The 24,728-nt window shown below is 36.2% G+C and overlaps 1 protein-coding gene across 4 annotated transcripts in view; it reads right to left on the reverse strand.

Annotated features, from left to right (window-relative positions):
- The window catches only part of pebp4 (phosphatidylethanolamine binding protein 4), a 123,029-nt gene that overhangs the window by 52,968 nt on the left and 45,333 nt on the right, over positions 1 to 24,728 (reverse strand). For 3 of the 4 annotated variants that reach the window (XM_079896234.1, XM_079896235.1, XM_079896236.1), the window contains exon 4: positions 18,763 to 18,861. The exons of the other annotated variant lie outside the window; for it this stretch is intronic. In XM_079896234.1, the coding sequence (XP_079752360.1) occupies positions 18,763 to 18,861 (99 nt within the window). The remainder of the gene's footprint in view (positions 1 to 18,762; positions 18,862 to 24,728) is intronic. 4 annotated transcript variants of the gene reach the window in all.

Raw genomic sequence — 24,728 nt, forward strand, 5'->3', positions numbered from 1 at the left:
CTGGAGCCGGATGGATTACTTTTGTGAAGGATGCATGCACATTTTTGGGACTTGAAGGAGGTGGACCCCATAGCTTCACATTATAACCACTGAAAGATCTAAGACATTTTCTAAAATAACTGAAAATGTGTTCGTCTGAAAAATGATTGACATATGCATCTCGAACGGCTTGAGGGTGAGTAAATCATGGGTTAAATATCATTTTTGGCCGAACTATCCCTTTAAAAGGGCATAATAGGTCCCCTTTAATTCCTAGTTCTGTCATGAAACTCTAGATGGCGCTGGCTGATAGATCCTTACTGCAACCTGATGATATTTACATTATTAACTACATGGAACAAGCTGATTGGTTCATATCACACATGCAGCCAATGGGCTTGCTGCTCAACATATAAATAGCCGGTTCGCATTCACTATAGCAGTTTGCAGTGTGTTTTCAGAGTTCCTCTGAAACCCTCCACCTGCCCTAGCTCCACCTGTATATATCTGCTACAGGTAACTTTATATGATATATGTACGGAAGCAGTATGTCTTACATGCTCACAGCTGCATATCATATAATTTGGCAGTAGCAAGTTCCTGATATTTGTTGTAATTAACTCAATGCTGTCATATACATTTATGTATTTGTTATTGTAATTTAAATAAGCCTTTTTGGGTTTTCTGCCTCTCACTGCACAGTATATGGATTAGTCGCTCTTGTTTTTTATTGTATATATTTTATATTCGTGCAAATAAACTAAATTAAAATAAACTTGTATTTGCTCTGCAGCAGCAATAACCTACAACAATAGCAATAATCATTATCAGCGTAGTAGATCTATTCTTCTAAGACCAAATACATTAACATTGTCATATCCATTACCATGCTAAAAATCGTATACCATATTATACTACTACATGTTATAGTCAGGAGTAAATGCATATGCATGCTATATGAAGTAGGGAATTGTGCATATTTGTACTCAGACAATGATTGGCAGTTAGTTTGTCAATCCATTTAATTATTTATGTGTATGTTCCAGTCCAGTTTTTACTGGCTGAAAAACTCACACCAAGGACCCTCAATATGATGATATGGTGACAGACCTCCTTCCAACAACATAAAGGCAGGCATATATTTTAATGTATAAAAACATGCATGATTTAATGCTATTTTCAAAATGTAATAACGGACCTTTAATATTTTTACAATAAATATCATTACAAAGCAGTTTTAGATTTAAAAACTCCCACAGAAAGGTGATTTCTGTACCCATCCTAAAAGATATTTGCATACTCATTTTTTTTTTTTTTTTTGCAAACATGCTGTAAGTATGAGTGAAAAGACATCAGGTATGAGTGAAAGACAAGACATCAAATACTAAACGATATTACAATAAATATCGTTCCAAAGCAGTTTTGGAGAGAATACCGATTTAAAAACTCCCACAGAAAGGTGATTTCTGTACCCATCCTAAAAGATATTTGCATACTCATTTTTTTTTTTTTGCAAACATGCTGTAAGTATGAGTGAAAAGACATCAGGCAGGATGATCACAGCTAAAGCTACATCTACATCTCCGTAAGTCTGACTAATGAGGGGGAGAGCGAGGGTAGTCGTCCTTTCCTGTGTGGCACCTCGGTTACCACACAGTCGCAACACAGGCTTTTGGTTGAGAGGAAAGTGGTTGTTATAGCAATAACAGAAGGTTGGAAGGGTAAGCGAGGCGAGTGAATGGTGAGCGTGGATGGAAGATGGAGAGGAGGATTGTTACATAAGACAGAAACAGAGAGTCAGCAAGCGATATCATAGAAACCAAAGCAGCCCACATGACAACAAGGGCAAGCAACGTGTGCTAACAATGACAAGATCACAGCCTCCCCATACGCCTTACACTTCCACACAAATAAATACACAACCACAAAACAGGCATTTAAAGTGTCCTCTCATTTATGCACATAGAAACATACATATGAAATGGCCTCACAAAGTGTTAAAAGTCTTTAAAAAAGACCATATACTGGAAGAACTATGACTAAATGGAAACTGGAAAAAACTTTAACTATCATAGACTAAAAACTGAACTGAATTGGAATGACAAACTAAAAATAAAGTTGTGGTTGTGTGGTTTCTATGCAATTGTGCCATTAGCATGACCATGGTTGAGAAAACAGATTAATTAAATTAAATCACACATTTTTATATTAAACAGTCACTAAGCACTAAACGTAAAGGTCTCCGCTATGACAAATTATATTGATTTAAATATATAATAATATTTACATTCTATAAATTCACATGAGTGTGGTTATTGTATTTATTACCATTTACACAATTATTATTAGTAAAATTAACGAATTAATTAATTAATTAATCAGCGGTATCATTGATCTGTGAGTGTTGCATGTGTGATGATGATGATGATGATGATGATGATGTTGTAGAGCATTTCAAATCAATACATTTCCTCAAGTGAAGTGAACTTCTACCGACATCACCTGCTCAGTGTGTAGGCAGCAGTGAACACTGGGTAGGGACCCTTTGAAGTCAGATTCTCCTCAAGTTCACACAGATGTAGTTCAGCACAATAACATTTGAGTTTTTGTGAAACATCTTTTTCTTGAAAGGCTGCCACCTTTAAAATAAATGCTATTTTGTTACGTAAGATATTTGAAATGCTTCTCTAGCACTGACAGACAGACAGACAGACAGACAGACAGAGAATGGTTCTGGTGTCTCTAATTGCTGGTTAAGGCCTGTGCACACTTGACCCCAGTGCGTGCGAGTGAGTAGGTGTGCATATGGAAGGAGTGGCGGGTTCTTGACCTCTATTCAGCAGCGTTCTCCTGACTGACCCCCCTCCACCAGCCGCTCCAGATGGCCTCACATGTTAAAGACCTATTGTCAGCTCTGCTCTCCTATCCAATAGGGACAGAGCATAAATAGACATATCTGAGCGAAAACAATCCAGCACTATTCTCATTACTCATAACAAATGGCAATTCCTAGATTTGCGATAGAGTGTAATTTATGTAAGAAAGAAAAATAAAGGTTAAAAAGTTTGAGCTCTGAATTAAAGATTACATTTTATTTATTTATATTTATTTTCTTGTTATATTGTAATTTATTTAAGAATGGAAAAAGGTTAAAAAGTTTGAGCTCTGCGTTAAAGCTTGAGTTTTATTTATTTATTGTGTTTTATATTAATTTATGCAAGAAAGGAAAAAGGTTAAAATGTTTGAGCTCTAAATTAAATATTGATTTTTTGTTTTTTTATTTATTGTATTGTTGTGTTATACCGTAATTTTTGTAGAAAAGGAAAATGATTAAATAGTTTAAGCTCTGAATTAAAGCTTGAGTTTTTATTTATTTATTTAATACTTTGTGGTATATTGTAATTTATGTAAGAAAGAGTATATAAATAAAAAAAAATATTTGAGCTCTGAATTAAAGATTTAATAATTTATTCATTATTTACTTTTATTTTATTTTAGTGGTTGCTTTTATCACAGTTACTGTAGACTAAATTTATTAAACGGGACATTTTCAATGAGGAAAAAAAGTGAGGTTTATCTTGTGAAATTTGATTTGAAAATATTCCTCCTGTGTTTTCTGAGTCTTGAGCTCATTTTTCAAATTTAGAACTATACATTTAGAAATATACATGTTTTACACTAAACAATACTTTTGTAGGGAACTATATGTAGATTTTACCTTTTAAGAGTAGGCAGAGTAGACAATGTCGTGACAGGTAGGACTCATTTACGACTTTACCACCACCAGCAAATATGTAGCAGTATTTAATAACAGGCATTGTGTAATATTGAGTGATATTGTATTTTGTATAAATAAAAAAAAAATAAAAAAAAATATTGATGTTCACTTTCTTTGGCTTTCGGGTTTTACCAATTATAATCAGACTTGAATGACTAAGACTGCCATGCACTATAATGCTGATATAATGCATTTTAATGAATAAAGAGAAAATGAATAATTCAATTATAAATATTGTATTATATTGTTGTTTAATGAAAAAATAAATAAAATAATGATGAGGTTTCAACAAATAAATTAGACTTGAAATGTAATAATTTATGACTGCTGTGTATGCCTAAGAATGATAACGCTTTTTAATGAATGAATCTAAACAAAATATAAAGATTTTAATAAATAAATGTGGCCTTTCTATGGCTTCCAGATTTAAAAAATTAAATTACAAATACATTTTAGTGATGACTAGTATCACGGCTATGTATGCTCTATAAAGCTGTTTTTAATGAACAGATTGAAATCTAATCTTAAATGTGGTTTTATGACCAGTAATTTGCAGCTAACAGCAAATCATGCTATTTTTACCGCTCAGAAAAGCACATTTCACAAACATTGCAGTCCTGCTGTACGTTTACTAGCGATATAACACCAAATATAGAATATTATTCACAAGACGAATGCGCTAGAAACTGTGTAACGTAAACTGTAACTCTGAAGGCTTTCCACTGACGTCACACTGCCATTATATGATAGGATGAGGTGCATCATGTGATCCCAGGTAGCCGTTACGCTTTTTCCAATGCTAAGCGATACAGAGCCTCTCATCTCCCAATAATAAGACAATCTCTGAAATCTAGAGCAACATTACAGTTTAATGATTTACTCCTAAAAAAAAAAAAAAAAAAGGTAATGCTAAAACCATAGACTGTAAAACACAGTGAAACCTATATAGTATATCTGTAAAGGAAGAGGAAAATAAATATTTGTTGAATAAGATGTCAAATTAATCATTCAAGAACCTCTGACGGGGGCTAAATGTGATGCAATTCACCAGGAGCTCACTGGGACACACCGAGGCTGACGAATCTTAATTAACACACAACCGAGAGATTGCAGAGAGAGTGATGGATGTCGACATGTTGACGAGCATTTCATTTTCACAGCTCTGGAAAAACACATCATGACCTCACACATCTGCATATCCGCTAAATATGGAATTAAAATCACATTAGACAAAAAAGGAAGAAAAACAGACTTCGCCACGCTCCTGCGCGGCGCCCACCGTCTCTCGGAAAGATACAGGTGGCTTGTAAGGTTAGCGGCACACGTCTGCAAATGAACTACTTGGAAAACAACAAGCCCTGCATATGTCGGTAAATCTGTCGGGTTGTGCGTTCGCGGAGAAGTGAGCGGACCAGTGGCGGCGAGCGGTGTCTCGGGGAGCTGAGAGAAAGGGCAGAGACACTCATCATTAACGGGGATGAGATGCACTCCGGTACCTGCGCCCCATATGCCCCCCCAGCCGGCACGCTTCCCGCACAGATGTTTCCCCGGCAAGGTGTGAGGCTCACAGACATGGGAAAGAGAGAGAAAAGTGCGGCAGGCGAAAAAGAACAGTTGTCTAAGAAGTGTACAATAGAGGAGTAATTCTAAATAACAGTTGTTGTTGTTGTTATGTTTTTGTGTGTGTGTGTGTGTGTGTGTGTGTGTGAAACGGGTCCTTAGAGAGTAAATAGTCATGATTGAGAACTACCTGAGGAGAAGTGTCTGTCAAACAGAGCTGGATTGTGGGAAAATCATAAGGAACACCCAAGCTCCCTGGACACAATACCACGTCAAATGGAGCGACAAAAAGTAGATTGACCCCATTTACTCACTTAACTTACTGAACAGTGGAACAGTTACTCCACGGTGAAAAAAAGTATTTATAATTTATTCATTAAATAATCATAACTTTTAGGCATTGCTGTGACCTGGAAAATTTCATTACGGGGGACATGCAGGAATCCGACCCCTATTTCCGCTCCCCAAAAATACATTCACACAACAAAGAAAAATTGATAGCACAAAAAACAGCCCCCCCACTTGATATTTTTTCATATTTCATTAATAAAATGCAGGTCATACATATTGTACACTACCATTCAAACATTTGGGGTCATACATTTTCTGTTTTTGAAAGAAATTGACAAATTAAATTTCAGCAAAGATGCATTAAATTGATCAAAATTATGGTAAAAGACATTTATAATGTTACAAAAGATCGCTAGTTTAAGTCAAGTCAAGTCACCTTTATTTATATAGCGCTTTTTACAATGCAGATTGTTTCAAAGCAGCTTTACAGAGATAACAGGAAAATAATGCAACAAAGTTTGTTTCTGCTGTACAGCAGATCTAGAAGAAAACAGTGTCACAGTCCAGCTTAAGTAAATTCAGTGATGGTTCATTTTTTTTGTAAAAAAGTTTAGTTCATTTATAGCCGTTCTGGAGAAAACAGTGATGTCATCGTCCAGATCAGTTCAGTTCTAAAGGTCATAAAGGTGTCAATGCAGGCAGATCTTTAATAAACGCTGTTCAAAATTCAAAGAATCCTTAAAAAACAACACACATTCCATCATTTTCAACTAATAATTTTAAGATTTTTTTTTTCTTGAGCAGCAAATCATCATATTAGAATGATTTCTGAAGGATCATGTGACACTGAAGACTGGAGTAATGATGCTGAAAATTCAGCTTTGATCACAGGGATAAATGACATTTTAAAATATATTACAAATGAAATTGTAATAATGGCCTGGTTTCACAGACAGGACTTAGATTAAGCCAGGATTAGGCCCTAGTTAATTACTGGTGTGCATCTTGAGACAAAACAATGGCACTGACATATTTTAAGAAATGTCAGTGCGAGTTGCTTTCAGTTAAAACAGCTCAAACATGCATTTTAGTCTTATGCATTTATTAATATAGGCTTAAGCCTTGTCCGTGAAACCGGAGGAATATGTCATAAAATTAAATTTTTTTGACAAACTTTTATCAAATAAATACTGCCTTAGCAAATATTAGACTCTTCTTTCAAAAACATGAACAATTTCACTGACCCCCGAACTGTTGAACAGTGTACACTGAATTATACGTCAAAACATTGTCTACGATAAAAATAATTATCTTGATTAAAATTCATTTTGTGGGCATAAAGTAAAAGATGTCTGAGTAGTACAACTGTCCTGATATCATAATGGAGAAAAAAAGCCTCTTGATTATATGTCAAATCAAAGTTGTGGTGTGCCCCAAAAAGTCATGTGGTGCAACCAACAAGGGAAAAGAGGAAATGATATCACAGAGGGGAATCCTGAATCCTGACAAGACAAGCTTTGTACAACGTGGTGTTTAACTCCGAAAACTATTTAAAAAGATGTTTATGAATTACAATTAATGATATTTGCGTCGTTGAAAACATCTTCATTTGAAAAAATATATTTAAAATCAAACTTTTGCTGGAAATGCTATACAGATTGTATCAATACGTCAAATTACAGAAGTAAGATGGTTTAGGAATGTCATTCCATGTTGACTTTAAAATCTAAAAATAGAAAGTCAAATCTGACACAAACACATGCAATTGGACAAGCATCTCTCAAGACAATAATACACTGCCGGCTCCTGGGACCTTAAACTGTTTTCTGATAAACAATAATAAAACAGTTTCTGCTCTGCCTTGGCATAACAAACTCCTACAGATTTGCTGTCTTATTGACCCTAAAGATGCCGGGAGTCACTTTCAGAGCTTAACAGCTTCTTCAGCTAAGCGTGTATGCGCACATAAACACAGGGAGAGAAGAAAACACATGCGCTTGACACACTGACTTCTAGAAAAGCACAGTCCTCTGAGGGAAAGAAATATAATCCAATCAGCAGTCAAAGGACATGCAGTACAGGCAGAGCCGAGCGTCCCAACAGGCACTCGAAAGACTGCGCAAAACTGAGCAGCACAAACACACACAGCTGTTCTGAGAGCATTACAATAGTTTCTCTGTCTGTACAAGTGTGTTCTCTCCTGAGAGTCATGCTGCTTTAAAGTGGCTGGATGCTGAGGTATTTCCCACCAGTATACCATACCTCCATCACACACACACACACACACACATTAGGTTTCTGTATCTTTGTGGGGACTCTCCGACATAATGATTTTAATACTGTACACACTGTATATTCTCTCCCCTAACACTAACCCTACCCCTAAATATTTTTGAGGTTCCCATCACAGAGACCTTTTTGCATTTTTACATTTTCAAATAAGCATCATTTAGTATGTTTATGACCATTATCATTTTGTATGATATGACCACTGACTGGTCTCCACAATGCAGGTGATCTCAGGTTTTACTATCCTTGAGGTGAAATGTGGTCCTCACAATGTAGGTTAAACAAGTACACACACACACACACACACACACACACACACACACACACACACACACACACACACACACACACACATAATGTAAGGAATTCCAGGTACACACGTACACACACACACACACACAAACACACACACACACATCCATCCTCAAATAAGATGAAAAAAATATACAGAGGCTTTTAAAGGCCAAAATGTTAAACTTTTAATGCATAATTTGGTCTATAATGAGAGAAATTGTGGTAACTTTTTTCGATAGTCTGCTTTAGGCATTCCACTAACTACAGCTGCCCGATTAATCTTTAAAAGATCGCAATCTCCTATTCCTAAATGACAACGATTCATCTCTGTCTATTAAACCTTTGACAAGTTCGATCACAGCGAACATTCAAATCTGCATTTGCGCTGCCGTTGAGTCAGAGAGAGCAGTTGTCATGTATAGGTATGACACAGCTTCACAAACAGTCTTTTTAACCACACAGTATCAGAACTGTATTACAATAATTCAGATGATCACAAAAGTACTGTGATAAAAGTTTGTAGTTAAGATTAAAACACTGATGTGTACGTGATAAAGAGTAAATCGCCTCTTAAAAAGTACCTTGATTTGAAATTGAATAATTCATTCAAGAGATTCATTCAAAAACACTGATTCATCCAGTAATGAAACAAGTATTATGAGTTAGTAAATGAATCATTCATTCAAAACATTTAAAAATAATAATAATAATAACACTAATTCAAATTAATTCATTATTTTTAATTAGACTGCAGCAATTAACCTTTGGTCTCTAATAAATTACATGCTATTTTGTTTAGTTGTCTATTCAGAATTGTGGGAGAATCGTGATCTCTATTTAAAAAAAATATTGTAATTCTTAATTTATCCAGAATCATGCAGCTATACTACTAACTATAAGTAACTTTGCAACTGGGCCCTATCTTACACCCGGCGCAATGCAGCGCCAAGCGCGATGCAAGTGTTTTTTGCTAGTTTCAGTCCGACGCACTTATCATTTTCACGTCCTGTGCCACGTTGTTTATATAGCAAATGCATTTGCGCCCATTTGTGTGCCCATGGGCTGCTGGTCTGAAAACGAGGTGTGTTCTGGCGCATTGTTGGTGCATTGCTATTTTGAGGCAACAGAAATAGACTGTGCCATTGACCAACTAAAACCTGGTCTAAAGTCAATGGCGCAATATATTTTTTTGTTATTTAAAGAGCGCGTTATTAATGTGCGCCAATAGGCGGGTCTACAACGCATGTACACTCTGCTTATTAAACACACAGGGACGCACGTACAGCAGCACACAAACATGGCAAATATTTAAAATAAAAAGATTACAATGTAAAAGATTATTATTGTGTACATAAAGATATGGTGGAATCCGGCTTGTCCACTAGATGGTCTGCTTGCACACTTTTACCTCAAGTAACCTGCTCACGAGCAGATCCGTTTGCGTTCTTTCCACTATCAATTTCCGTCATGTAAATAGCGAATCCGCCATGGCGCGAGCGCAACTGGCATTTAAAGGGAATGGGAGATGAGACTCTGATTGGTTTAACGCACGTAAATCCCAAAACACACCCATTACTCATTAAGAGAATAGGGACAACCCTTTTAGACCATGCGCCTGGCACGCCGACCATTTTTCCCATCGTTAAACTAGCAAAAGAGGATTCAGATACGCCTTAAGTGAACTTGTGCCCTACACTTTAGACCAATGCACTTAGATCATTAAAATAGGGCCCTATAAGTCAATTACCCGTCATTAGACTATGGTAATATGTGCCAAGTTCTAAGAGGGGTATCTGGAGTGCCTAAATGACACGCATTGGACAGCAATTTATGGAGAGTATTTTCAGTTAGAAAGGTTAGCATATGAGCTTAGCATAGCCCTAAAGGCACATTCAGAACAAGGAGTTGGTGTGTAGTTGGTGTGGACGCTAATAAAGTTTTATAGTTATTGTTCTCTGTGTGAACGGGCTTAAACTAGCTAAAGGTGCTGTCACATTTACCATTGTTCAGTGAATTTTCATGACACTATCCAGTAATTTCAATAGAAATCTAGATTATAGACAATAGGAAAGATTTCCCCATGCAGATTTCAGGTTCAAGTTGGTCATGTGAATTCACCACGTTGACCAAAAGAAAGCTGTGTGATTAGAAAGTGACTTGTGTTACTACAATCCTACATCTTGTGACTACAAACAGTGTATGTTTTAATGTTTGCTGCTTCAGTTCTGCTACATCTTGCCTCAGCACAAATTTTACTAAAAAAATAATAAATAAATAAAAAATAAGAGCGAAGTCAAAAATACTTATGATAAAATGGATACAGTAAATAACACAAATGCTGTTGACTGAGCTAAACTTGTATTGAACCCACATCATCCCTTTAATATCTGTCTGTTAGCGATTAGCGATTAGCATGAATTCTCAAAACGATCCATTGTGACTGAGACTCACATACACTTGTGTCGGATGTGAGGTGTGTGTGTGAGAGAGAGATGAGCATATGAGGGTGTGTCAGGGTCAGTTTGGACATTATGAGGGGAAAAACACTGGCAATGTCATGCAGTCAGGCCCACACAGATACACTGGTCGCCAAAAGTATATATCTGGACACTTAAAGGGTTAGTTCACCCAAAAATGAAAATTATGTGATTAATTTCTCACCCTCATGTATGTTCCAAACCCGTAAGACTTTCGTTCATCTTCAGAACTTTTTGTTGAAATCTCATTGGTTCTCGCACATCAAACGAAAATGCTTGAGCTTTCGTTTAGTTTCCGTTTTCCGTATGAGTTGCTGAATGTTTATATGTGAATAAAAGCCTAAATTAAATCTGTTCATCATATTACAGTAAGTGTTCGAGTCTCTTCAGACAATTTGGACTAAACAGCTCAATTCATATGCCTTTGCATTAGATTTAAAAAACTAAAAAAACAAAGCAAGTGGCATCTGCAAATAAATATATATATATATATATATATATAATATTTGCTGTATATTTATATGTAATTAAAATGATCATCATGTTAATATTTGAAAAATTTCCGTCTTACCGTCTTAAGTAGTAAATAGTAAATTTATCTTGTTTGTTTAAATATTTTTACTGGGAATCAAGATTGATTAAAGTGTCCCTATTATGCTATTTTAAAGTTTCCTAATGTTGTTTTGGAGTCTCCTACAACAGGTTCACATGCATCAAAGGTCAAAAAAACTGTTTTAAACACAGTAACGAACAATGACGTCGAGTTCACCATATCAATACGAGCGCGAGTCCAATGATGAAACATTGGAAGAATTCTTCAACCCGAACCTCCATCGCAAGGACGACTCGAGCAGGACGTTTCTCAGTGATACACTACTCAGTTTGAGGTACATTATGAGATGTTGCAACTGTAATTCATCACCATCAGCATTAACAAGTGCATGTCCATCAACAAACCGATTATTTTACGTGTACTTATTTATTTACTGAGTATTTTTCTAATTTATTGCGGTGAACACGTGGAATCTATCAATAACAGTGCATACATTAGCTGAGCTCTAGAGTGAATGACTGATGTAACATAAACGTTGGTAAAACAAATCTTGCTCCATGCTTAATCTTTCCTCAAAGTAGTGAGAACGACAGACGATCTGCATTAATAGACAGTTTTAGGTAATGGTGTCCCACAAACTGATTAGCAGAAGTATTTCAGTAAGACAGTGATAACGTGAGTTAGCTAGTTAGCAGGAGACCTACACAATATAAAACTCAAAACTAAGTATTTTGAACACCATCTTTCAAGAGCAAGCGGTTTACGAATCCTGCATTGAACTGTAAAATAAAGGGAACACAGCAAAAGTTTAGGATTATACTGCTGTGGTATCGTGGTAAAGATGAATTTTAACCACTGATTCTTCACATGCTCGCCATTGGGCAGTGAAAAAAAACTGGCTTTACCTTCACATTATAGAGCACAGCGTCTTCTCGACATGATGCTGTCCAGTATCCACAGGAATCAGCTGCAAGTTTGAGGTTCAAGTTTTCCCTGGTGTCTGCGTGCGCAATAAGTGGGCGGGCAATATGCTAATGTTCCGTCTTGACGTCACAACGAAACGGCTTATGACTCGTTTGAAAAACGATTCATTTCATTGACTCAGAGTCGACTCTTACTTTTGAAAGACAATAACTTTATATACGGTGCACTTTCAGATTTAAAACTTTGCAGTATGTTTTAATTCACTATGTTACACACTACATGAAAGGTAATTAAAAAAAATCCATAATAGGGGCCCTTTAATAAAATGCAATGGAAGAGAACTTGAGCCATGAAATCAATTCAAGCATTTTTCAACTCCTGTGCAAGATTACAGTTAATAATTATTTGATTCACCAGGAGTTCTTGGGTGATGCGATACTGCAATCTGTGGGGGTGGACTATTAGGGTGAAAAGTAAATAAGGATTTTTCACCTAGCACTTTATTTACATAAGCAAACTACTCTCTATCGCTAATAACTCTACCTTTTGTTTCTGTCAGCAGAGCAAACAAAAACATTTATTTATGTGCAGAGAAGAGAGAGCGAGAGAAAGAGATACTGAAATCAGACAGAGCAAGACATAGGAGCGTTGTGATCTGGAGGAAAAGTCCGTTTGAGGCAGAACAAGCTGTTCGGGGATTGTTTTTTGGTAGTATTCCATGAGCAGGAGGGAATTGAGAGACAGAATGGGTCAGGCGGGCTGAGTGCTGAGCTACAGGGGCAATTCAGATCCTCATTCCCCTCTTCCATCACCATCTGCTCCAACAGAATTAATAACTTCATTACCAATTCAATCTGCATCAGCTTCCTTAAACGTGAAATCAACAGGCGTCCACTGTGGAAATAGCCTATAGTAGATCTGGAAGTTCTTTTCACTCTTACAATGATACTATGGTTATCATAGTTCAGCCATATTAGTGTTGTTTGCTGAGTGGTTGCTTAACCAAAAAAAACCCAAAAAACTCTACTGTAGAAATTTTGACAGTGGAAGACTATAAAAATGCTATTAAGACTTGCTAGGTAAAGACTTGTTAATTCGGTAAGTTTCCCTTACTCTATACAGTGACAAACTATAACAAATCTAATGGGATATATTACATATCATTTTACATTAAATACTTTAAATGTACAGTTTTTGAGCATCTTATAATTTACAGTGAAAAACATTTCCAGAATTATCTGTGACAGCTCACTTTTGATGGTTTTTCATTGAAATAACTGTTTCTTGTTTTTTTTTTGTTTTTTTTTTTCTAATCAGATATGTAATTAGGGTTTTATGTTACACCTTGTGTTGCACATTCTTTATATTGATATTTACCTCAACTGTGATGATTAACTATGTGGCTTTCTCTCTACCTCCTGTGTTTAAGGTGGTTGTCAGTGTATATCATAAAGATAAAAAGGCGATTTCAGTAATATGGTCCAGTATATTTCAATCTGTAAAACTAAAAATGTTCTGGCAACCACAGCTGCTGGTTGTTTAGCAGAAAATTAACTTTTTTCAGTTTAGATATGACTCAGGTTCCTCTTATAACGTGTTTGCCCACTGTATTGTCTGCCAGGATAAAATCGTAACACCTTGTCCCAACCGTTTGCAACGCGATAAGTTCCAGTGACAAGCAATTTGTCTGTCCACACAAGACGAGACAAAATCAATCACAAATCACAGCCAATCAGAAGAGTGTGTGGGCGGAGCTCTGTGCAAGTGCACTGCTCTCTTGCACTCACAAGCATACAGCTGTCACGGCTGGTCAGGATAAAACCTCTGGTTAACTCGGAGAAGACTTTTTATGTTGCATCTGGTTAGGACTTTTTGCAAGTCTGACTGTTCAGAAAAGTAATAGTCATGTCTCTGCATGATTCGAGCTATCATTCATACCAATACTAGAGCTATAGCATCAGAGAAGCTTTCTGTAACAAGCTAATAATTGTGCACAATGAGAGACGTGACTTAAAGACCAAAATGATCAAAATTAACAAAATGCATGATAAAGTCAAAAGCTACAGTACAAGAAATATAATCATGATCTAGTACACAAAGTGACAATCCAAGCCTTGAGTTAATCACGCCAGGCAAGAGCTCTCATGAAAGTCCCAGAGAACGGGTAACAGGATCTTGAGAGGCATGACTGGTTGGTTGGAGAAAAGCAGGACTGGTCAGGACTGAGCCAGGAACAGTTCAAGTGTCCGAGCGGAGAACAGTTGCATGGTAACTGTTGGCTGAAGAGCCGAAGAGCATAAGATGATGTGTTACTGAGGGAGATATGTTCAGCACAATGACACAAATGTGTGGAGTGAGCTCTCTGGTTTGCGACGAGTGCCAGAAATCTCGACTGACTGCGAGTGGCGAGTTGGCAGCGGTACGAGAGGAAGGGTCCATCTGCACACATGCTGCCAAACAGAGGAAATGACAAACTAAATATGGTTCCAATAAAGTGTTAGAAATACCTCCTTCAGACAGACAAAGGTCGAGGCAAAACTTGAACGAGCGTTGATGACAAAATCACTGATTAACACGGGACTGTACAAGACATTACATTCAAGAGAATGCATAGATCATTTTATGTTAGGCAGAGGAGGTGAATGAATCGATGAATGAGCGAGATTTTGAATGAGATGATGCTTGTCCATGCAAAAGTGTTAGGGCATTTCTATGTGGTTGATAAGATCTTCTGAGAGATTTTGAATACATTGCATTGCTCTTTCAATGCAAAGGATTTTTTTGCCCATTTTATCGTCCGACAGGCGGAAATGAAGGTGCGATGACATTAGCAGAACATTTGGCTAAATTTCGTGGGCAAAAAAGCTCCATTGCCTATTGTCAATAGTGTAGCAATTCATGAAATGCACTTTAAAGCCAAGCAGCTTTCTGTCAGTCAGTACAGCGAATTCACGTTACCAATTTGAACACAAAAGCAAAATCTGCCTGGGGAACTGTTTTGCCCTCACACAAAACTCCTAGTAAAAAGACTGGATTTTGACTGTGAAACTTTGCTGAGCAGCGATAAATGCGACTGCAAAATTTGAGATATCATTCAAGTCATGTCCGTTATGATGTGGATGACCCAGTTGAAAAATGTTCAAATTGATTCATTTTTAAAACTTTGAAATGTATTTGCTGGGATTTGGATTGATGGGGTTTCCTTTGCGACAGTGTTATTATACATTGAGTATTACGGTAATTAACAACATGGTTTGGTTTAGGGTTAGTTGCATGTAATTATGCACATAATTTACTGTTAATACTACAGTAAGTATGTAATGTGTAATAATGACATAAAATAGAGTGTTAACAGTTGATGTTGTTGTGTCTGGTAAATATGCATGCCGCTGGAATCTTATCGCGCCATGTTTGGTTTAATCATCTGATTAATCTGGGATTCAGGAAGTGGACACTTAAAACCAGGAAGCGCTGAATTAAGGATCTGAATGTGAAGCGTATTCCAAGAAATGTGATTGTCTACTCATGTTGCAATAAAGTTTAATTTGATGCTTTTCAGTACTTGATAAGCAAAACTGTTAACTGAGCTCATTTTTAGTAGCTAATAAAACTGTGCTATGTTTATGTAAACAGAAAAAGTTTTATTATACATATATAGTTAAATTACACGCTGAAGTTCATTAGGTGAGAATGATTTTTTTTGCTTTTAATGCGCCTTCATTTTTAGTTTCTCATAAAAACTAAGAGAGCTGTGATGTTTAGACATCCCATGAGTCAAAGCCAGGTTAGCATGGGAACTGAAACTGAGATAAAATGTGTTCTCCGATATGAGTTGGGATAGAAGAGTGAAAATGAAAAACAATTTTTGCTCTCCTATCGTGTTTGCATGCAATACACAAAAGACATTACGTTTGCTTGTATGGGGGAGTAACAAGCCAAATCAGGGTTGTAATTTAATTTCTAAAAAAAGGAATTACAGGGTATATTTCTAAATAAGGTGTTGGAATGAGAGGGGAATTGTTCATTTGTGTGGCACCTGCTTCAGTCTGAAGCCCAGGAGTATTCCAGGACAGATAATTCCACACATTCACACGGGATGTTATTATAACTTCAGCGAGGTTAGAGGAAGTCACCGCGGCAATTACTCACCTCCCACCAGCCTCATTAAACCTCTGACCAACCACGGCTCCTCATCACACACACAGCACAACGAGACAGCCAATCAGGGAGCAGACAGGCGGCATGCCGCCGCCCACACAGTGACAGGATATTGAGAGGTTGTCTGTCTGAGCACCTGAAATACATTTGTTTATTCACAATGTGTCGCCTGGCCAGACGGGGAGGAGGCTCGTCTCTGAGAGAGAGAATAGCAGGAGAGGAGGGCAGGGCTGAGCTAGCGGAGAACACGGCCTCGCTTTCAGGGACTATGATCATGAGCTGCTTTTAGCAAATGTATTTGTATCGAGATTTACGAGTAAAACGCCTGCAAACAGGGTGATGCTTTTTGTAGTCGCAGGATTGTCCTTAGTGCTATTTTATAGATGTCCTGTCACGAAACCACAATGAAATGATAGAATTAAAAGGATGGTTCACCCAAAAATGAGAATTCTGTCATCATTTGCACACCGTTATGTCTTTTTAATCTTGTATGGCTTTTTTCTTCTTTGCAGCAAAAGGCAGAATGTGCAACCTGCTCTTTTCCATACAATGAGCATGAATGAGGAATGGGGCTCATTCAAGCTTCAATAATGACAAAAAAAAAAAGAATAAAATAATAGCTGTTAGAGCTAAAATACATCTGATTTTTGTGATTTTCATATCGCATTTGGCACACAAAATCATTGTTATTGTTAACTAAAATTACTACAATAGCTTCTGTTAATTGAAATTAAATATAAATATTAGTTGAACACTTTAAACTTTGAAGTTAAATTGGTTAAGTTGTACCAAGTTGAAGAAAGTGTATTAAAGCTAAACAGAAATATAAAAAATTAAAAAGCATAACAATTACAAAAACAAACTAAAATTAAAACTTTAAAAATAAAGCTATGTGACTCAAAAATAGTCAATAATAGTATTTAAATAATATTAAAATAACACTGCACAAAACCAATGACACTGACGTCAAACCTGGTATGAATTATCATTTAGTTTCATATTTGGATATGTGGAAACATGAACAATCTACACAAAAAACAATCAGTAAATAATTTAAATTTCTGCTTTTTCATCAAATAAAATGATCATATGACTTCAAAAGACTTGGAAATAGCATTCAACTGTTGAAACTATCACAGAGTTGTTGTTGTTTTTTTTGTCATTTTGTAGCTTGACAGCCCGTCATGTGAATGAAACAGCAGCATGAACGCATGGACATTCTGCTTTATGTCTCCTTTTGTGTTCCAAAGAAGAAAAAGACTTGAGCTGTTTCTTAAAATGTGAATGGAAGGAGCTTTAAATGTTTATTCAAAAATAAAAATTCTGTCATTATTTACTCACCAACATGTCTTTCCAAACCCGTAAGACTTAAAAATTTGGACTAAACCGCTCAATTCATATGGATTAGTTTTACGATATCTTTATGAACTTTTTGAAGCATTAAAGTGTCAGTCGCATAGTTGTCAATGGAGGAATAGAAATCTCTCAGGTTTCAAAAAAGATCGTCAGTTCATGTTCAGAAGATGAACGAAAGTCTTACGGGTTTGGAACGACATGAGGGTGAACTCTTCCAGTACAACCAGGTGTAAAAAAAGAAACAAAGAGGAAATGTATTTTTTATTTTAACACGCCTCTTTTCCTGTCTGTCTGAAGCAGAACTGACGTGCAATCATTCCCGTTACACAGGAGAGCCATTCGCCCACATGATTGCCACAAACATATCCAAACAGAAACAGTCAGGAATATCATTCATCAAAACTTAATTTTTGGAACCTTGTGTATGTAAGACACGTCAGTCATTTTTCTATTTTTTTTCTTTCTAGTTTCTAGTAACAAACTTTATTGGAATCAATATGCTGCCCTGTGAACCAACAGGACCACAGCAAGAAAATCTGAGAAAGAAAGTACCTATAAAAAAAAAAGAAAAAGCCTGTAAAATGAAGAAAGGATGAAAGAATATTGACTTAATATTGAGCAATTAAAGTGTGTCTCATCCCCGGTTGTTTAAACACGGCGTCCCCATGCACAGCCTGATGAATCTGCCTCTAGAGCCCGTCGGAGCCGAGCGCTGATGACTAACATGATATTTTTACTCAGTAATTATGTAACTCATCGGAAACGCAGCACAAGTGTGAAGCACATGGAAGGTGCAGATACGGTCCACGCGATCCAGGAATTGTTTGCCCACCAAAGTGTTTCTGACACCTTTTGCTTTGCACATTATGTCCAGGATTGTCCGTGCCAAGCTCTGCTTTAAGCAACCTTTATTTTAAGGCTTTGTTCTTGGTAATATTCAGATTAATATATATTGACTTACATTAAATGGCTTGAAGAATCATTATATCACAGAAGAACATTCATGGACGCACAGACGTTATAACACTCAAGTTTGTGCAACTGCGAAATTAGGGTAAGACAGCATCTGCATTTCAAAGTGGTTTTTGGGAGATGTGACGTACCTTAATGTCAACCAGTAACCAATGTCTCCAGTAAGCGCGAGAGGGTTTCTTACGACTAGGAGCATCTGGGTCCACCATTAATAGAGTGTATTTCTTCTCCTAAAAGAAAGAAAGAAAGAAAGAAAGAAAGAAAGAAAGAAAGAAAGAAAGAAAGAAAGAAAGAAAGAAAGAAAGAAAGAAAGAAAGAAAGAAAGAAAGAAAGAAAGAAAGAAAGAAAGAAAGAAGTTTATTTTGTGACTATCACACAGCTAATCATCAAACAAATCAAATAAATAAATGTAAAATAAGTTAAAAGTAATGTTATGTAAAAAATAAAAAATGTGTAGATGGAAAATAAATAAATACTGAAAAGAGTATAAAAGGCATGAAACTAGTACAGTGTAGAATAGTGGTTATCAAGAACAGCAGTAAATCATATAGTTAAGTTCAAAAGGAGTTTTTCTTTTGCAGTATGGTATATGAGATATATATGAGATATAATATATACGAGATGAGATATATGATATGAGAAATAATATATATGAGATGAGATATATTATATAATATAGGATATGAGAAATAATATATGATATGACACTTGAGAAATATATGATGAGATATGATACATAATATGTTACATGATATAATACATAATATGATATATGAGATATATGAGATGATACATGAGAGATATGATATTATTGTTATCATATCATATCTCATAATACTCAGGGCTATAACTACCACAAAAAGACAATATTCATTTTAACAGCTGATCAATTCGTTTTTTCACAAACTGATTCTTAAAATTTGGTTACATCCTTGATAGTAATATAATTATAACTATGTATTAAAATTAATACTTTTTTTTTTTTTTTCTTTTTGTTCTCCTCAACATGGATCTGAGCTTTACTTTCCTTCAGCGATTTCCTTTAGAAACATCTTTAACTATCTCTGAGAACCCAGCGTCTTTAGCAAGTGACGTATGGAAGAAAACTTTAATTAGTTACTGATATTCTCAGGCAACCTTCCATTCTCACACATTCACCAAATCACAATCTGTCTGCAAAGTTTTCTTTACTTTCTCTCTTTCACTCTCTCTCATAAAAAAACACTTCTCCATAAACAACCTGGCACATATTTTGGGTGCTACACATTAACAATGACTGACCAACTTAATTGCTCCAACTACTCATCTTCGCAAGTCCCCTAAAGTTGAAGAACTGGGAGAGCAGATTGAATTATTGCGTGAGCACATTTGTCATCCCTGGTGCCGAGCCCAAAATCTGCCAGACCATATGATAGCGTTATTATTATACGCCTCTCTCAAGAAAACAGTACTGTCAATCACGATTGTTGCCATGCAACAATAGCCCCTCCCCACAACATCAAGACAAAGATGCAGACAAAAGTAAAACACCGTATAAATTAAACAATCCAGTATGGTATTTCCAGAAAATGGAAAACAAAAGGATAGTTCACCCAAAAATTGAAATTCTGACATTTACTCACCCTGTGAGTAAACTGTTCCAAACCTGTATGAATTATTTTCTTCTGCTGAACACAAAAGCAGATATTTTGAAGAATATTGGTAACCAAACAGTTAATGGGACCGCCACTGACTTCCATAGAAGAGAAAAAAATAGTCAATGTAAAATTCATTCATTATGAAACTAGTTCAATTAATAATAGTGTCATTATTTAGCTCAATTTAGTTCAGGGTTGTTTCAATTCAGTTCAACAACCGTATCAATGTTGCAAAGTTCATCAGTTATGAAAAGTTCATTAAATTTGTTAACATAATTTGTATTATTATTAAATTATACAGCATACATCAATTATTGTACATCAAATTAAATAAGTTTTATATTAAACAGAGGCCATATGTAAAAAAAAAAAAAAAAACTGTTTTAAAAAATATTATTATTTATTTACCAATCCAAGAAAAGTGTTTTCTCATTTCATCTGCAGCCTCAAGACTATTTATAATCATTTCTAATCAGACAAGCCTATGTTTAAGCAAATGCAGTATGGAATTAAAAATCCCTGATATTCTAAGGTCTCTAGAGCCTAAATCCTTTGCTCACCTGACACAAAGCAATAAGCTCAAACAACCATAAGCCTAATAATAGGATGATGTTTAAGTTTAAGTGATAGCAGCTCCAGGCGATATTCAAACAGCGAGAACAATGCTGCCTCCTCCACGGGCTGTCACGCTAAACCCTGACTGGATCTCGCTGATCTGACCCCCCTGTGGACAGATTAAACACCCTCCACAGACCTGTTGCCGAAAACGTGATTCAGTTCTCATCGACCATGAAGAGCAGATTAAACAAACATACCTTTGGAGGTGAATTAATGATTAGTACTTGTTAATCCAGCACTTAAATAAACTCATGATTTTAATGTCCAGATTTTAATGCTTACATAAAGTTACAAAAAGTTGGATATATTACATCATATAAAGAAAATCTCAGTGATTGTTTATATTGTTGCAAAATATAAACTGGATATACTGTATACTCTCTCTGCAAACAGCGAACATGATTTCACCAATACAACATGTTCCTGGATCACCATCTTTGTTGATCCTGAAACAACAATTGAATCAACCAATCAGATTTGAGGGACAAGTTTACAGTTTGTCAAGTTTTGGTTTACAAACAGGGTTAGGGTCTTCTAGATCAGGTTTATTCACTTATAATTTCCTTCTGATTTTATTTAGATATGGGTAGGGTTAGGTTTAGGGGTAGAGATGGGACAAAATTTTCGAACAGGAGTGTTGTTCCAGGATCAACAAAATGTGGTGATCCAGGAAAACATGACTTAATTGGCAAAATGCATTCCCTTAAAGAGATATAAGCCGCGTTTCCACCGAAATTACCCGGAACAATTTGTCCCAGGAACTTTTTTTCCTCCAGACCTGTTGCTGTATGAGTTTCCATGAAGTACCATGAAGATTTGGCAACTTAGTCCGGTGATGTAGGACTGCGCACGACTTTCCAGTTCCTGCTGGATTTCGTCCTCTGCATATAATCTTAATAAAGCCTGAACCTCGTAGTCCATCCATCGGTCGTATTTTTTCAACTCCAATGTTGATTCGAATAGAAAACAACTCTTACTGCACGTACCCCAAAATACTTTTAAAAATGGTGGTTGAAATAAAATGCTGCGTGAACTCAAATCAAATTGTCAGGGCGGGCTTTATACGATGATGGACAGATGATCAACAGTAACGTAATCATCCACGTCCCCAAAGAGCGCTTGGGTTGAATTCGGTTACAACAAAGATGGCTGCCGCTGGAGAATTGAGATGTGTAGATTCGGTCATCGCGTCTGTTATAGAAGATATCGACAGCGCATTCATTTTAAAAGAGGAATAGAGAACCGCGATCAAGGCATTTGTCTATGCGTCGCTCAACATATGTCACTTACTCCGTTGCTCTGATTGGTTGTAGGTCTATCCAATTGAGTGCAGAGGCATTTTCTCTCCTGGTTCGGTTGAAACACGCCCCATAATCACAGTCCAATGGAGCAGTATCAGACTCATATTCTGACTAGAATCTGAGTATGACGACGTCACGCTAGGGTTAAAGTGCACTTTTTCTTTTTGGTACGCAAATTAGGATCCACCTCATGAATTTCTGTGAAGCTGCTTTGGAACATGTATTTTGAAAAGAGCTATACAAATTAATTTAACTTACAGAAAAACTTAATTGTAACATTGTTGGGGGCTCGTCCGGGATATGGAATTTGCAGAACTCTGCTCCTGTAAACAATGCTTTACAGATTGTTCTGTCACATCCTTTCCATGTCCATTCCTGGTATCCTTGTGCAGATATTAAGTGAAAGTAACCATATTTACTTATTTAGGCAGTCATGGCATCACTTGAAATGTTGGATAAAGAGTTGACATACAAGTTTGGCAAAATATTCTTCCACAACAGTATTTTGCCAACACATGTAATGTTTATTTTAAAACAGTGTGATACTTGCATATTTTATAAGTATCTTTCATTTACAGTACTGTACACTTGCCTGCTAGATTTTCATTGCAAGTGTATTACTATAAATGTGCCTTTCATTGCTTTTTACAAACTGACTGACAAGTTGTAATTATATTCTATGGTAACTGACAGCATGCCACAGATGCTGCTAATAGAGCTAATGATGTATTTAAATGCAAAAATATGTAATAATTTAATAATTTGAGAAGAGTATTTAAATATATTATACATTATATGTGTTTGTGTGCAGTTTCAAAACTTTTATGTCAATGAACAGGTCCAAACTTTTGTTCGTTATTCCAGTCTCAACAATCATATTATTGTAACATCAGTACACTACTGACATTAGGACCTATTTTCAGTGTTTCCCCTGATAAATGTGGAGAAAGTACATGCATTATGTGGGTGTGTGTTGCTGGGGTAGAGAATATATGTGTGTATGTGTATAATTAATGTGCATTTAGACAGATGGAGGAAGCAAATGCAGTGGAAAGAGAGGACAGGGAGGGAAGGTGTGAAGAGATGCAGTCTTCCCCCCACCAGCTGGGATAGGGTATGCTTTAGGTGTAGTAAAAAACAACATATCTTAATATTTGTTGATTTAAGTCATTTTCATTTGTATTTTATGAACAAGTTCTGATTGTTGGTAGACATCACGCTTTAACTCAAGTCATATGTAGGGACCAGAATGCAGAGAGCCTGGGGCTCGATTGACTTGGCTTGTAAGCAACCACCCGGAAACGCCCTAGAAAGCACCCTGAACATGGTAAAACAAACCCCACAGTGCCATATTTTGCATAAACCTTCTGAAGAAAGGGTCCTAAAGACCAAGGGTCAAACTCATTTCAGTATTTTTTAACAATATTTTCACAAGAAGATGTTCTATATTTCCACTGTATCTTAAACTATAATGCAAATATTTTAAATTATTCCATGGTCTAGCTGTTAACATGCTTTAGATTTTAAGGATTGACAGTGTCCCTAGAATTTTTTTTTATAACATAATTAAGGTTTAACGGTTTACCAACAATGAAAATAAGTTCCTGGTGTTTCAGCCTTTGGCTTGTGTCTTGGGGTTTTTCTTCTGGTTATTATTGGTATTTTTGGTTGCAAAATAATATGCACTTGAGATTTCACACATTTTGGATTGCTGTAGCCTCTTTGCAAGGGACAGGCACATTAAGAACATTTTTAACACATTCAGTATATTGCTTTTCAAAACAATCAACAAAATTCAATATTACTTGACCTCAAGACACATTTCACCACTATCCCACTGGGGCTGGTGTATTGTATAGTATTGTGAAGTGCATCTGAGTATAACAGATTATTGAAAAAGAGAAAATGTAGGATGGGGACTTGATTCTATGGATGTTCTTTAAATGTGGATTTGAGATGTCAGTGTTGCATGCACTCAAAAATGCAGAGAGATGAACGCAAACTTGAAGGGGTGAGTTTAAGCTGACTAAATGATTCTGCATATGTCACCAGAGGAAAGTCTGTCATTTTACTGCAAGGTCCAGTTATGTCAATTTGAATAAACATCATGAGGTAAACATTTGTTTGAACTACTAGTGGACTAACTAGCACATAAACTAAAGGCCTGTTTCACACTAAGAACGATAACTATATTCGCGTCCACACCAACGAACGATAATGGTCTTTTTATTCTAAGCCTGCGCGCGCCTGTGTAGCGAAAATTGATGACCTGCTGCTGCTTTGCGTTACACAAAAACATCAAAAGAACAGCTGGTAAAAGACGTGTAAATGCAACAAACTGATATTGAGTCATTCGAAAGTATGAATAAAATTTGTCTTCAAAAGCGTCCGTCACAGGGAGAATCCGTCACACTGATTAGAGTGTTGACGTCTTTTGAAGACAAATTTTTTTCATACTTTCGAATGTATCAATATCAGTTTGTTGCATTTACACGTCTTTTACCAAAAGATGTCCTCAGCATGTAACGTGTCGAGTGCATC

This window comes from Squalius cephalus, assembly GCF_949319135.1.
Source record: "Squalius cephalus genome assembly, chromosome: 16".
Taxonomy (NCBI): domain Eukaryota; kingdom Metazoa; phylum Chordata; class Actinopteri; order Cypriniformes; family Leuciscidae; genus Squalius; species Squalius cephalus.